Source organism: Neofelis nebulosa, chromosome X (genome assembly GCF_028018385.1).
Source record: "Neofelis nebulosa isolate mNeoNeb1 chromosome X, mNeoNeb1.pri, whole genome shotgun sequence".
NCBI lineage: Eukaryota > Metazoa > Chordata > Mammalia > Carnivora > Felidae > Neofelis > Neofelis nebulosa.
The window spans coordinates 51815145-51829962 of record NC_080800.1 but is presented as its reverse complement, the minus strand read 5'-3'; the positions used below and the strand labels follow the sequence as shown (position 1 = coordinate 51829962).

At 44.2% G+C, this 14818-nt stretch overlaps 1 protein-coding gene across 1 annotated transcript; it reads left to right on the top strand.

The window, feature by feature from the left end:
* Positions 1-7874: 7874 nt before the first annotated feature.
* On the top strand, positions 7875-9670 carry LOC131502026 (Y-box-binding protein 3-like). The gene has a single exon (XM_058712649.1). The coding sequence runs from the start codon at positions 8070-8072 to the stop codon at positions 9183-9185; it is 1116 nt and encodes a 371-aa protein (XP_058568632.1). The 5' UTR covers positions 7875-8069; the 3' UTR covers positions 9186-9670.
* The last annotated feature ends 5148 nt before the right edge of the window (positions 9671-14818 follow it).

The window sequence follows — 14818 nt, the reverse complement described above, 5'->3', positions numbered from 1 at the left end:
TATGTATTAAGGGGGACGATATGATTCACTCAAAGTCCACCTATTTAAATGTTAAATCTCATTCAGAATACCTTCATAGAAACATCCAGAACAAAGTTTGACCACATATGTGGACACAGTGGCCCAACCAAGTTGACACATAAAATTAACCATCACAAGTCCACCTCTGGTCATCTTGGTGCCCATATGCATCCCCTTAAACTGTACTTAATCTTCAAATAAAGACAGTAACAAGGTCATACTTCTACCTATCATGATACAATTATCCTGCGTACAAACAAAAACACACTATCCCTTTCACCACAAGAGGATGCAAAGTCACTAAGAGATGTTTACTCTCTCTCTGATATCCTCTAACTTAACTACTATGATGCAAATTTGACAATGCTTAAATTATATATCAGTTCAATGTATCTTATGTCATAAGATAAGAGGATAACAGAAGGAAGAAAAAGTTATTAGACAGACAGGTATAAATGCAGGAACATATTTCTAACAAAACAAGGAAGAAATACTCATAACAATTAATGTTTCCCTTTCTGTAACTAGTCACGTGGCCATAGCTGGTATTCATAACTACCTTCTTTTACTAACTCATTCCACATTTCCCTTGTCCTCAGCAAGCACCTCAGCTGGCCATGGTTCTTTATCTGGTAGGGTATCCAAGGCCTTCATTCCTGAAGGACCTGGCCATTAGCAGTCCTTCCTGAATTTGGTTGTTGTAGTTTTCCATTGAGCTTAATTACAGGGCATGTTATTACTAAGGGAGGCCTTAAGGGGCCTCCTGTATTCTAGACATACTCTTCCATGCCTCTCTTGTGGAGTGACAGTCCAATTTCCACTTGGTGGTCAGGATCAATAACTTCAGTCAGCACACTAATTCCCTTCTTTGCCTGCTGATTGAGGGGCGTGAAGAGCCTAAAGTGGCTGGGTGGCAGTCTTATTTTCCAATTCAATGCAATCATTATTGTGTCTCTTGGTGGAGGTGTTCCTCCCTTTGGAACAAAGACCTCTATCCAGGCCAGTGGAGCATAAGGTCATGGGGACAGGAAGCCAACTTTGTGCTAGTGGATCACTAGGGTGTGACAATGGGTGGTCCAACTCCCATTTACACCCTTTGATTCTTGGACCTGTGAACCCTGGCTATGGCAGAAATAGCACCATACGTTGGATGGTGAATCAGAGCATATACAGCCTCCTGGAGAGCCTTGCCCCAGCCCTGCAAGGTATCGCCACCTAGCTGGTGCTGTAACTGGGTCTTCAAAAGTCCTTTCTTAAGAGGACCTGACCTCCCCTATATTCAAGAGGTTCTGTGTCTATAAACTGGCTCAAGTCTGGGAATTAGTTGAGGAGATGTGACTATTTTTATTTCCAAGTTAGACTTTTTGTTCATTTGACCTAGAATTTTTGTGGCTATACAGATCAAGTAAGTATTTAGTAGGCTTCCTAAATGTTTCTCTTCTAGGAACATCATGATCAACTAGCCAATGCTATAGGCCTCTGGAAGCCAGACTATTCTAATTCCTGCTTTGACTATGCTGTCCATTATGGTAATCATGTCCACCTTACCTTTGGAGGTTGAGTGATGCCACTTGGCCCCTTCCACCCAGGAATGCAATTACTCCCGTTGCCTTTAGGTTCCTTTACTCAGTAGCAGCGATTCTCACTGTAAGTTCTGGTCTACAGATAAGAGTGATGTCCCAGCAGGCCCCTAAAGGTGAGGTAAAAAGTGTAACCCATGAGAAGGTGTGCTCTTCAAGGGTGGAGTTCTTCAAAGATGCTGGGTCTCCCCTCAAAAATGCATTCCTCACAGTCGTGGTGAAGGGTGTGCCCTGCAGACCCTCCCAGGGTAGGTGAGTAGGTCTTAAATGACAAATCTACTCCAACATTCAAACATCCCTAAGACTTTAAATCCTTTCTTCTACAGTAAACCAAGGGCAGGGCTTGCATTTCTAGCTCACTTACTGCAGACTACACTTTGGATCACGTGTTAACCAACCAAACAAAGTTTCAGAGCCCTTTCTAACTTTCTGTGCTGCAACATTAAATGAAGCATCTCTGCTTAGTGGGCCCATGTCAATAAATTCACCCTAATCCAAGGATATGTTCCTTACACCATTACCCCACATCCTTAATATCCATTCCCACACATGTCTCCCTATTTCTGTCTGTATGAATTAGAAAAAAACTAGTAGCTCTTTTGGAGTGCAGTACACCTTCTCATGGGCTACACGTTTTACCTCACCTTTAGGGGCCTGTTGGGACTTGAGTCTTGTTATAGATGTAGAAGCAGAGAGAGGTGGTCGGTGGGAGGGTCCTCGGGGGCATCATCAGTGTCTTTCAAGGAAACGTCCTCAGGCATTATGTTTTCCATTATACTTTCTTCAGGCAATGCAGGGCTAATCTCTCCTCACTGGGGATGGAGAGGCGGCTTCTACTAGTAACGATGACTCATGATGTTAAGGACTCAATGTTCCCAGTTTCATTACTGGTCTTCCCCCATGTTCCCAATCCCATCTTTAGGATCCCATTGCTTCCCAATTGATGCCTACACTTTAATGGTGGATGTGCAGTGAGGTTTGTAATTCAAGTTCCATTGTAATTCAGCCATTGGATGAGACTCTCATCTCAGCCCTGTGGCTCCAGGAGATAAGGGGTCTCTTTCAGGGTAGATATAGAAACTTTCAGGCCAGACATAGAAGCTTTCAGGTCATTTATGAAGTGTTTGAGTGAGGAATTTGAATCTCTGAGCTCATTCTTTTCTTTTTCCCACTTTGTCCAGTGACATTAGGAGAAACCAACAATTCCCATTGTACTCCTTAGTTTCACAAAAAAATGTTTTAACGTATCATGTACATGCCCTCTCAGATCCCTGCCTTGTATGAGTATTTGATTAGGAGTATGCAATAGTGATATTTTGTGTATCTCTATTGCCACATCAGGCCATAGACTATGAGTGTGCTCTTTACTATTGGAAATAGAATTACTGGTGTCTTTAAATATAATCAAATTAGAGAACCAACTCCAGAACCCCACAACCAATTCAGAAAACTCATCCTTAACATTCTGTTCTTTAGAAAAAGAGAGAGAGAGAGAGAGAGAGAGAGAGATTCTGTTCTTTAGAGCCAGTTCTGGTATCAAAATCTGCATGAGTCAGGGTTCTGCAGAGAAAAAGACCAATAGGATGCAGTGTGTGTGTGTGTGTGTGTGTGTGTGTGTGTGTGTGTGTAGAGACAGACAGACAGACAGACAGACAGAGATACAGAGAGAAACAGAGACAGAGAGACAGAGAGACATTTATTTCAAGGAACTGGCTCGTGATTATGGAGACTGGTAAATCCAAAGCCTGCAGGATTGGCTGACAAACTAGAGACCCACATAAGAACCAATGTTGCAGCTCAAGTCTAAAGGCCATCTGCTGCAGAACTGCCTCTTGCTCAGGAGAGGTCAGTCTTTTGCTCTGTTCAGGCCTTCACCAGATTGGATGAGGCCCACCCACATTATAGAGGTCAATTTGCTTTGCTCAAAATTCACGGATTTAAAAGTTATTGTCATCCAAAAAACACTCTCACAGAATCATCCATAATAATGTTTGATCACATATCTGGGCACCATGACCCAGCCAAACTGGGTCACATAAAATTAACCATTATGCTTTATCATTTCTGTCCTTCTTTCACTCTCTCTTCCTTTATTTTTAACACATGGCAAAATGTTCACAGCTGTTGGTTTACATATATTTTTTTTTCACATTTTAGGCATTTATATTTCCTTCTTACATGCCAGAAGACTGCATTTCAGAGAAGCGAGGTGATTTTCTCAAGGCTAAACAGCCAATATTTGGCCATCCCAGGAATCAAACCCAGATCTTCTGACTTAAGATTCCTGGCTCTTTCTAATGATTTTAGTTCCCAAAACCTCAGCTGAGCGTGCACTGAAAGTTGCGACACTACCCATATTTTAAACCACTTATTGACATCCATAGTATCTCTGGAGTCACCTTGGTTTCTGTGATGTACCATTTGCAGGATGTGGGGCAAGGGTGGGCATTCTCAGTGCCATACTCTAGATGACTTTTTATTATTTCTGGATGTATTATATTACCTTGATGTTGCCTTGGACAGATAGCAGCACTCAAGAGACAGTGGAGTTGATGGTGTAGTTCTGGAAGGAGTAAGATGGATAGGGTTCTCTTTTCCATTTAGCCCATTTACCTTTTGAACAGGAAGTGCCAGTGAGTCAGTCCAGTAATGGCTGGGGCATTATTATTAAGCCTCCGCTCCTTAGGCTGCCACCTTATTTATTCTTCACAGTAGATAATGTTATCACCTTTTACAATGGGCCTGGATGGACTCTGCTGTCTCAGGTTCAGCACCATTTTGTGGCTGAAACAGCAAACAAAGATTTTTATTTTTATTTTTTTAAAAGATTGTATTTTTAGATGATAAGCCTCTTAAATGTTAATGGATCAGATGGCATACCTTAAGCCTGAATTACCCTCTATTTCATTGACAGTTTTTTAATAATAGGAATTAAATTATATGCTTCACAGGATGGGTGGAGAGAGGTGCAGAATAAATAGACAGAACCTTGGGAATCCAAGCTGGTGCAGCCATTCTGGAGAACAGTATGGAGGTTCCTCAAAAAACTAAAAATAAAACTACCCTATGACCCAGCAATTGCACTACTAGGCATTTATCCACGGGATACAGGTGTGCTGTTTCAAAGGGACACATGCACCCCCATGTTTCTAGCAGCACTATCAACGATAGCCAAAGTATGAAAAGAGCCCAAATGTCCACCAATGGATGAATGGATAAAGAAGGCGTGAGATACACACACACACACACACACACACACACACACACACATTGGAGTATTACTCAGCAATCAAAAACAATGAAATCTTGTCATTTGCAACTACGTGGATGGAACTGGAGGGTATTATGCTAAGTGAAATTAGTCAGTCAGAGAAAGACAAAAATCACATGACTTCACTCATATGAGGACTTTAAGAGACAAAACGGGTGAACATAAGGGAAGGGAAACAAGAATAATATAAAAACAGGGAGGGGACAAAACAGAAGAGACTCATAAATATGGAGAACAAACTGAGGGCTGCTGGAGGGGTTGTGGGAGGGGGGATGGGCTAAATGGGCAAGGGGCATCAAGGAATCTACTCCTGAAATCATTGTTTCACTGTATGCTAACTAATTTGGATGTAAATTTAAAAAAATAAAAAATTAAATTAAAAAAAATAAAACCTGATGATTTCAATGAAAATAATACAATGGTCTCAGCAAATTAAACCTTAAAGTTGAATTAATTAATTCATACCATATTAATTTGTTTTTTTACAAAAGCTTTATTCTTGCATAAAATACCTACAAACCAGGAAAGTTTAATAGAGTTCCATGATGGCTCCAAGGCACTATCCTGTATATCATGATAACAACAACAGGAGATTCAAGAGGGCATACTCAGTTCGAGCCAGTGAATCTCATTGGCATCTTTGTGCCTGGCGCTGTGCTAGTGACTGTAAGGAATTCAAGGATGTAACCACTTTGAGGCGGGGGGGAGGGGGAAGGTATGAATTTAATCCACAAGCACACATTTCTGGTGGCCCTTTAGGCAGCCAGTGTTGTTCCAGGCACCATGGTACTCAGAAAAGAAACTTAAAGTGTTCACTCTTTAGTGAGATTTAGTGAGCTTAGAATCTAGTTGGGAATAATAGTGAGACATAAAGCCTTATGCATCAGGGAAGAAGTAGAGTAGCCATTAATTGTTGGGCTGTAAGTGCAATTAGGTTTCCAAGAACGATATTGAGGTGGACTGGTGCATTTGGAAAGGGGGTGGGAGAGGATTGCAAAATGGAGACTCAGAGGGCAGATAGGATTTATACAGACAGAGGAGAGGAGAGGAGAGAAGGTATTCCTAGGAGAATGAGGAGAAAAGTGAACATGGGCACAGAGATGGGAATGAGCATGGCAAATGTGGGAAAGAGCAAGAAGAGCTCTCAGGACATGAAAGGAAGAAATGTTGGCAATATAGAACTGGCCTCATGGAGCCATGGAGTGCACAGTGGACTAAGAACCAGAGGGCCTGAATTCCCAAAGGTATTATCCTGGTTCTGTACTTACTACATGGGTGGCCTTGGTTAGGTCAGGTAGATGTTTTGTGCCCTGGTGCCCTGATTTACTCATGGTCACGTGAGGATACTGACAGTAGCCTGCTGCTCTCTCATGCTTGTTGCAAAAACCACAAGAGACGATGCCTGAAGAAGTGTTTTTTTAAATAGAAAAATTAAAATGAGGACCCTTTCTTCCACTTTATATTACACCAGCATGGTGAAGAAATGGCTCCTGAGTCTGCAGTAGGGTTTGTTTTCTAGTCAGCTTCAGGCAGAGGGTTACTGCATGTGGGGACAGGGGGTGCTTCTTAGTTGACATGAAGGCAATTTTTGCCCCTGTAGAGGGCCAGGCCTGGAAGCCTCAACCCAGGGGAGACAGATCATCCATGCAAGAGGTGTTTCTTGGGTTCTCCGCTGGGTTGTATGACCTCTCTGAAAGAGGTTCTCTGACATCAGATGAAAGAAGTCACGAAACTGTACACAAAGGCCAGTGAGGTGTGGTGGAAAGAGACCTGGACCTGGAATGAAATCTATCTGACATCTGATTTTAGGGTCTGCCCCATACTAAACATGTGAACTTAAGCAAGCAGCTTGCTATCTCTGGGCCCTGGTTCCCTCATCCGTCAAATTGAAGTAAAAACAACACTGCTCCACTTCCTTATAGAGTGGGTTATTGCAGGGGTCAAATGCACAACACATGAGAGGTTTCTGTAAACTCTAAAGTGGTAGGCCAACTTGGCTTATTTTTATTTTTCTTATTAATGAATGTAAACAGTTTTCTGACCAGTTGCTATCTACTATTTTGGCCTGCTCTATCATCACATCTGAAAGGTTATACTTCAGACAGCTAGTTGTACCTTACCACAGTATTAGCACCGCAGTTAGGCTGAATTCTTAGGGTTCCTGTATAATTAAACCAGAACTCCAACTTAGGATACAGATCACAGAGTCATAAACCATTTGAGGGTGGGGGAAAGTTTGGATCTGCAGTTAAAACACAAGGGCAAATTCACTCAGCTCTATTTTACTCCACATGATCATTTGCTTTATGTGGGCAAGAACACAGAGCTCAACAGGGTTTTCAGAATATTCTAGTTAACAAAAGTGTTCCCACTCACCTTCACTACTCTACAACCCTAACACTAGTCTGGATAAACCTGCACTAGTTTAGTGTCCTCTCAGTACTAGCATTCTAGCGCTGGCAGGCTTCCCCTATCTCTCCGCAGGAAAACAAAGAAAAGAAAAGAAAAGAAAAGAAAAGAAAAGAAAAGAAAAGAAAAGAAAAGAAAAGAAAAGAAAAGAAAAGAAAAGAAAAGAAAACAAACAACCCACAGTGGGCTTCTTTGATTGGGTCTTAATTTCATGTGGTTGCCATTTTGTCTCACCTTTACACAAAATGCCTCACCCACATATAGAGCACACAAGGAGTTGGAAGAGGACCAGGGTTTTGTGGGAGTATTTGGAGAGTGCCCTTAAGAAGGTTGGGAATATCTCCAACCAAGGGAGAGAGATGGAAAGTGGGTCGTCTCTTCACATCCACTCAAGCAAGCAAGAGGGTCTTCAAGAAGACCACTGCCTAGAGCTTCAAATGAGCCCCCTCTCCATGAGGGACCAAGAGGCACCTGGAGCACAAGGCCGAGCACATCTGCCCTGCCCCCCAGCCCAAGCGCCTTCTCCTAGTGGGCGACCCCCATTGAGACGTCACCACTCGCGGCAGCCACTGTTTGGTCCGCGTCCTGTTGCCCCAGGAGACGACGTAGGCCTTTCCAAGAGTCTCAGAGTGAAGCCAGAGAGTCCTTGGCCCCGACCGACCGACCGACCCTTCCAAAGTGAGGCTCCTGCCTCCAGACCTAGCCCCTCCCCACCCCCACCCCACCCCCAATCGCCGAGGACCAGATTTCCCTCAAGTTGTCAGAGAAAGGAGAGCAAGGACGGCCTCATGGGTGACGTGGGAGAGGTCACCCGCACAGAGGTGACCGCCTCAGTACCCCCTCAAGCCGCGCAGAAACTCCTGGTTTCCTTGGGAGGTGGAGATCTTCCCCGGGCCCCAGTGGCTGGCAACCTCGGCGGAGACGTGATCCCCAAGACCACCGCGGCAGCAGGCGCCAAGGGAAAGGTGCCCAAAAAGGTCATCGCCAAGAGGGTGCGAGGCTCCGTCAAGTGGTTTAACGTGAAGAACGGGTACGGTTTCATCAGCAGGCATGATACCCAGGAAGATGTGTTCGTTCACCAGACGGCCATCACCCGGAACAACCCTCACAAGTACCAACGCAGCGTGGGCGACGGCGAGACGGTCGAGTTTGATGTGGTGCAGGGCGAGCGGGGCACCCAGGCCGCTAACGTGACCGGGCCAGCGGGTACCCCAGTGCAAGGCAGTCGCTACGCTGCCAACCGCCCCCGCTTCCGCAGGGGCTTCTACATCTGCCGCCGCGGGCCACCCCTGCACGGTCCCAGGGGCACTGAGGACGACGTCGACGAAGGTGAGGCCAGTGGCGAAGGCTTCACGAAGGCCCAGGGCCAGAGGCGCCGCCTGCCCGGCGGACCCCAAGACCAAAGGCTGCAGCGCTTTCCGCCCTTCCGCAGGGCCTCAGCCCTGTCTCGCGGCCCTTCGATCCTCGCTCCCACCAGCGGCCCGTGGCCTGCCCACCTGCCCGCGTCCACCCCAGCCTCAAGGCCCGAGTGCGCCCCTCGGCGGGGGCCCGGCCCCAGCTACCTCCTGAGTCGCCCTAGGGCTCGAGGCATCATTCCTGGTCCAAGACCCTCAGCAGGCATTTCTGAGGAGCTGGAGGCGGAAGACAAGGAAAGCGGGTGCGACGCAGGAGGGCCGAAGCAGAAGCACCCACCATGCTATGGATCCCGCCGCCCCAACAACCCACGCCACCGCCCGCAGCAGGTGCCCGGTGCCCAGGGCCAGGTCAACATGGGAGGAGAAGGCAAGACCGGGAAGGGCCCTGCGGAAACACCCGCTTCGGTTGCTGTGGCCAAGAAGAACAGCGCCGCTGAGGAGGAGGACACCTTGGTCGCTGATGTCCCCTCTGCCACCCAGGCCAAGTAACAACAGCCTGGCTCCTTCCCTGGGGACTCCCTGGCCTGGGCCGCAGGGGATGCCCCCTTGAGGAGATGATGCCCTTTAAAGCAACACAGCCCAAACATCCACCTTGACTGTTAGATTTGTGCCCTGAGAAAAATACATGCCTCTTCCCCAAGGTTTGAGGATAAACTACAAGATCTATATATTTCTGAATTCCCTCTTACCATCTGTGTTGGTAATTTCTGCACACACACACACACACACACACACACACACACACACCACGTCATACTCATGCACACACCTCTGAATTTATTCTTTTAAAAGATCTGACCAGGACCATAGCTATTATTCTGTGTCACCAGGGGAATTAGTTGATGGACTAACAAAAATTACTTTTATTTTTAATAGAAAAACAAAGATGATCCGATATTGAATATTATCTTACATCGCTGTGTGATATTGCCTGAATGGTCATTTTTTCAATAAATCATTTCATGTTGCTTTTATCTATTATTGCTGTTGTCTGATTTAAAACAAAACAAAACACTCGTCAGCACAGAATTGTATTGAACCACTCCTTTCAGTGCTTTTTCGGAACCAGTTTTAGCAAACATCATACCTATTGTTCGTTCTTTTTACAAGTCATGAATTTAAGGCTAATTGTGGACTTGTGGGAGGCGAGGGTTGAACATCTCATGGATGTTCTAAAAGATTAGAATACACAGACAGGGAAGAAGTGTCCCCATCACATCCTCTTCCTCTGCCATTTGAGCAATAAATCTGAAGGGTGGGCCCAGCTACCCACATTTACTGCTTAGGTGTTTATTCTATGACGCAAAACTCAAAGAGCTGGACAAAACACCCACACCCCCCCCAAAAAAAAAGGCTCTCTGGAAGCACAATTTGCCTCTATTTTTTAATGGATTCGATCTAATACCATTTTCACGAGGGGCTAGGGGTGTGTGGTAGAAATGGAAAGATACTGGTCAAAGGGTAAAATCTTTCAGTTGTAAGATGACTAAGTTCTGGGGACCTAATGTACAACATGATGACTATAGTTAACAGTACTGTGTTGTATACCTGAAAGTTGCTGAGAGTAGAGCTTTAATATTCTCACCATGACAGCAACAAAAGGATAATTATGTGAAGTGAATAACGTGTTAATTAACCTTATTGTGGTAAATGTTTCACGATATATGCATGCATCAAATTATCCCATTGTACAACGTCATGTATACAATATTATATGTCAACTACATGTCAATAAAGCTAGGAAAAAAACTGAAGAAAATTAAAAAAGAAAACAGGGATGGAAGCAGGTTTAATTTTTGTCATGCATACTCCTGGAACTGAAGAGAAACATCTAGTCCATGTTTTCCATGTGTGCTTCCTGATTTAAGTCCATCCAGGGGGGCTGTGCAGGATTCCTGGGAGGCTGGGCAGGTAAAGCTCAGCCTGCCTCAGCCACTTTCCCATCAGATAGAGAGGCTCCAACCAGGACTGTCATCCCTATCCTGGTTTTCCTTTGAATATATAGTGGGATTGGTGGGTGGGTAGGAGGCAGGGTTGGGGGAGGGGGGTGGGCAATTAATAAATTTGAAACTAATATGATAGGGAAAAGATAGGATAAAATAGGCAGAGAGGGAAAGGTTAGGACCTGAGGTCCCTGGGTGGGGAAAAACACAGATTTTGACACAACACTAGGAGCATTTGACTACAGCAAACCCCTCAGGCATAAGGCTCCTCTTAAGAATGTAACAGACACCACCTACTCCCCCTCAGGTTCCCCTTAGGAATTTGACAATCAAAGTACCTAACTAAAATAAGTAAACCATAACACTTATGTCATACGAGGGACAGTATGACCATAGTCTAACTCCTCACACAGTGGAATCCAGACAATCAGGAATGGACAACCCAGCACCAAGAGTTATCAAGCCAATAAGGGTAGGACCTAAGAAGGAACAAGGGGGAGGGGATGGAGGAGGGGTGGGCAACAGAACCTTATGAAACAAAGACCCTTGCCTATAGTCAGGGCATTCACTTTCAAATCCCCCCTCTCTGCAAAGAAAGCTTTCATACTCCTCTTACTTTCTAATCTTATACTCTAATAAACGTTTGCCTGCTGCTCATTTTCTTTGGTGTTCACCTCTTCATTTTTCGAAGCGGAGAGATGACAAACCCCGGGTATTGAGGTAAAGAATCCTACAACATTTCTTGGGGGCTCACCCGGGATACCCAACGTCTTCTAACCTTAAGTAAAGAGCAGCCACGACTCCCTCTTTTTTCTTTTTTTCTTTCTATCCTAAATAAAACTCTCAAACCAAACAATGGTCACTGGTCAGCCAGTTAAGAGCAAATAGTGTGGCTGCCATTCCCAAGTCTCGGGTGACAGGCTCCTTTGGTCTCCTCCCAGCTGATCTCCCAAAGTAGTTGGGAACATCGGTGTGGTGGAGCCCCAGTTTCCTTCCGAGATGAACCCCCAGATGCACGGGACTCAGGGGAGGCTGAATAGCAACTGATGGGTCCTGACCAAGGCTACTCTTTGGTGGACGCCTAAAGGCTATCTGCAAAACCTGATCCCTGACTTCCCATTTGGGTATCTGGTAGAATTCTCCTCTTTCTGTCTAGGTCAGCCTCTCCCTTTGGGAAATGAGTGGAAAAACCCAGGACTGATCCCTCGTATATCCTCCTAGGAGTGATGTGGGTGACTTCCAAGGGGTCCTACTCACAGGTTTCCCAACTGAAGTAGAAGGTGGCTCTCTCCTTGCTTCCATATCTGACACTCTGGCGTGGCTCACCTCCCAGGTCCCCCCCCCCCTTTTTTTTTTTAAACTTTCAATTTCAAATGTCTTTTGTGGAGTGGAGAGCAGGACTTACTTCAACAACTTCTGGATTCACCACCCTCCTCCTGCCCCTGATGCCCAGGTGGGGGGGCGGGGGGGAGGGGGATTGGAGAGAAGACACATGGCAAGCTCCCACAAGATGCAGATGATAATTAGAACCAACTGTCTCTGGTTGGTCTCCCTTGGGACAGGGACTTTAAGGAATATTCCCAAGCAGCTGCCAAAACTCCTTTTCTTTTGGGGAACTTCCCTATCTTCTCTGGCCAGATGTGGACTTCCCACTTCCACTTGTTGGTGGGAAAAAAAATATCTGCATCTGCTTGTCTGTCAGAGATGACAGGATTTAGGACTTTAGGACCCAGAGACCTTTTTCTCTGCCCTCTGGTCTTTTATTGGCCTCCAGGTTTCTAGGTCACACCTCACCTCTTGTGCCTTCCCCTCCCTCCTCCTGTTTTTCTGCACCACCTTGGGTGTGGACTGCATACCTGGCTCCTATACCTTCTGGGTGCCTCCAGCACCATGGGCTCCTCTTCCTCTCCTTTCTGTAAAGGAGCAAAGAGTACCCCCTTAGACTTACACTGCTTACTTCAGATTTCCTCACTGGTGCCCCAGATAAAAATGGACAATGGTGAACAAATTGATTGACTTTTAAATGGACACGGGTGGAACATATTCAGTATTTAAACTAATTTAAGTTTGTTGGTTTAATTAAGATAGACATATCTTTGGAGTTATCAGCATTAAATATAAAACTTTTTTCCACCTAGGTTTACTGAAGGTCAAATAAGCTTGTGTTATCTCTGAGGCAATTTGTCAGCAAAAGGGTGACTTAAAATGATGGTTACTTTTGTCTGTCTCAAAGTTTTCATGGGTAATTGTTAGGATAGCTTTCAGGGTCTTTGATAGCCTGAAACTTTAAAGTTTTTCTTGGATGATAAACTGGATTAAATTCATTGGACACTCAGGCCTTTTCCAAATCAGATGGAATGCTGAAGCATTACTTACTAAACATAGGTGTGTGCTTTTGACTTATTGCAGAGAAACTAAGGATAGTTGGGTCTGTTGGAAAACAGGCTTTGTACTTAATTAATTCATAAGTTTGCCATCTAAGGAATTCTGATGTGACAGACAAATCACAATTGGTTACTATTTACTTTTCACTGGAGCCAAAGGTTTCTAAGAGTTAAAATTCTGCTAAATGTAGTTAAAACTGATGTAAATAAGAAAAGTGACTCTGTGTATAGAAAAGTAGATGTTGTAAGAAGGATGTAAGAAAAGAAGTGGAATTACTTTTTTGTTGAAGGTATATATATATATATATATATATATATATATATATATATATATTTGTCCTAAATGAGACTGGTTTTTTTGTTTGTTTGTTTGTTTTTGTTTTTGTTTTGTTTTTTCTTTTTTTTGGAGAGAAATGGCTTGGGACAAAATCTGAATGCAAAGAAAAGTTATAGAAAATTTGTTAAGGGAAGTCTTTGAAAAGCAATTTTATGTGTGGTCAGGATGGACTAAGGTTAAAATGAATGTATTTTATTTTTTTATTTTTTTAAATTTTTTTAATTTTTAAATTTTTTTTCAATATATGAAATTTATTTTAAAAGTACACTGGTATAAGATTAAAATTCTGCTTTTACTCTCTCTTAAAAAGACAAAGTTATCTTGGATTGGTGGTCTGCTTTTGATTAAAAAAAAGGGGGCGGGAAACAAAGATTTTTTTCCCCTCTTTTGTCTGCCTCAAAATATGGAAAGAACTATAATTTTAACCAAAAGGATAGGACAGCACGCCCTTTTGCATTGTTTTGCTCAAGCCTTCGTTGAAATTGCCCCCCCCCCCCGCCCTTGGGGTGCCTGGGTGGCTCAGTTGGTTAAGCTTACAACTTCAGCTTAGGTCATGATCTCATGGTTTGTGAGTTCGAGCCCCACGTCGGACTCTGTGCTGACAGCTCAGAGCCTGGAGCCTGCTTTGGATTCTGTGTCTCCCTTTTTCTCTGTTCTTCCCTGCTCATGCTCTGTCTCTCTCTCCTTCAAAAATAAATAAGCATTAAAAACATTTTTTTTAGGGGCGCCTGGGTGGCGCAGTCGGTTAAGCGTCCGACTTCAGCCAGGTCACGATCTCGCGGTCCGTGAGTTCGAGCCCCGCGTCAGGCTCTGGGCTGATGGCTCGGAGCCTGGAGCCTGTTTCCGATTCTGTGTCTCCCTCTCTCTCTCTGCCCCTCCCCCGTTCATGCTCTGTCTCTCTCTGTCCCATAAATAAATAAAAAACGTTGAAAAAAAAAATTAAAAAAAAAAAAACACATTTTTTTTATTTTTTTTTATTTATTTTTTAATATATGAAATTTACTGTCAAATTGGTTTCCATACAACACCCAGTGCTCATCCCAAAAGGTGCCCTCCTCAATACCCATCACCCACCCTGCCCTCCCTCCCACCCCCCATCAACCCTCAGTTTGTTCTCAGTTTTTAACAGTCTCTTATGCTTTGGCTCTCTCCCACTCTAACCTCTTTTTTTTTTTTCCCTTCCCCTCCCCCATGGGTTTCTGTTACGTTTCTCAGGATCCACATAAGAGTGAAACCATATGGTATCTGTCTTTCTCTGTATGGCTTATTTCACTTAGCATCACACTCTCCAGTTCCATCCATGCTGCTACAAAACGCCATATTTCATTTTTTCTCATTGCCACGTAGTATTCCATTGTGTATATAAACCACAATTTCTTTATCCATTCATCAGTTGATGGACATTTAGGCTCTTTCCATAATTTGGCTATTGTTGAGAGTGCTGCTATAAACATTGGG

Bases quoted from the DNA above. Each gene is read 5' to 3' on its own strand.
- LOC131502026 (XM_058712649.1), top strand. From the start codon at position 8,070: ATGGGTGACGTGGGAGAGGTCACCCGCACAGAGGTGACCGCCTCAGTA.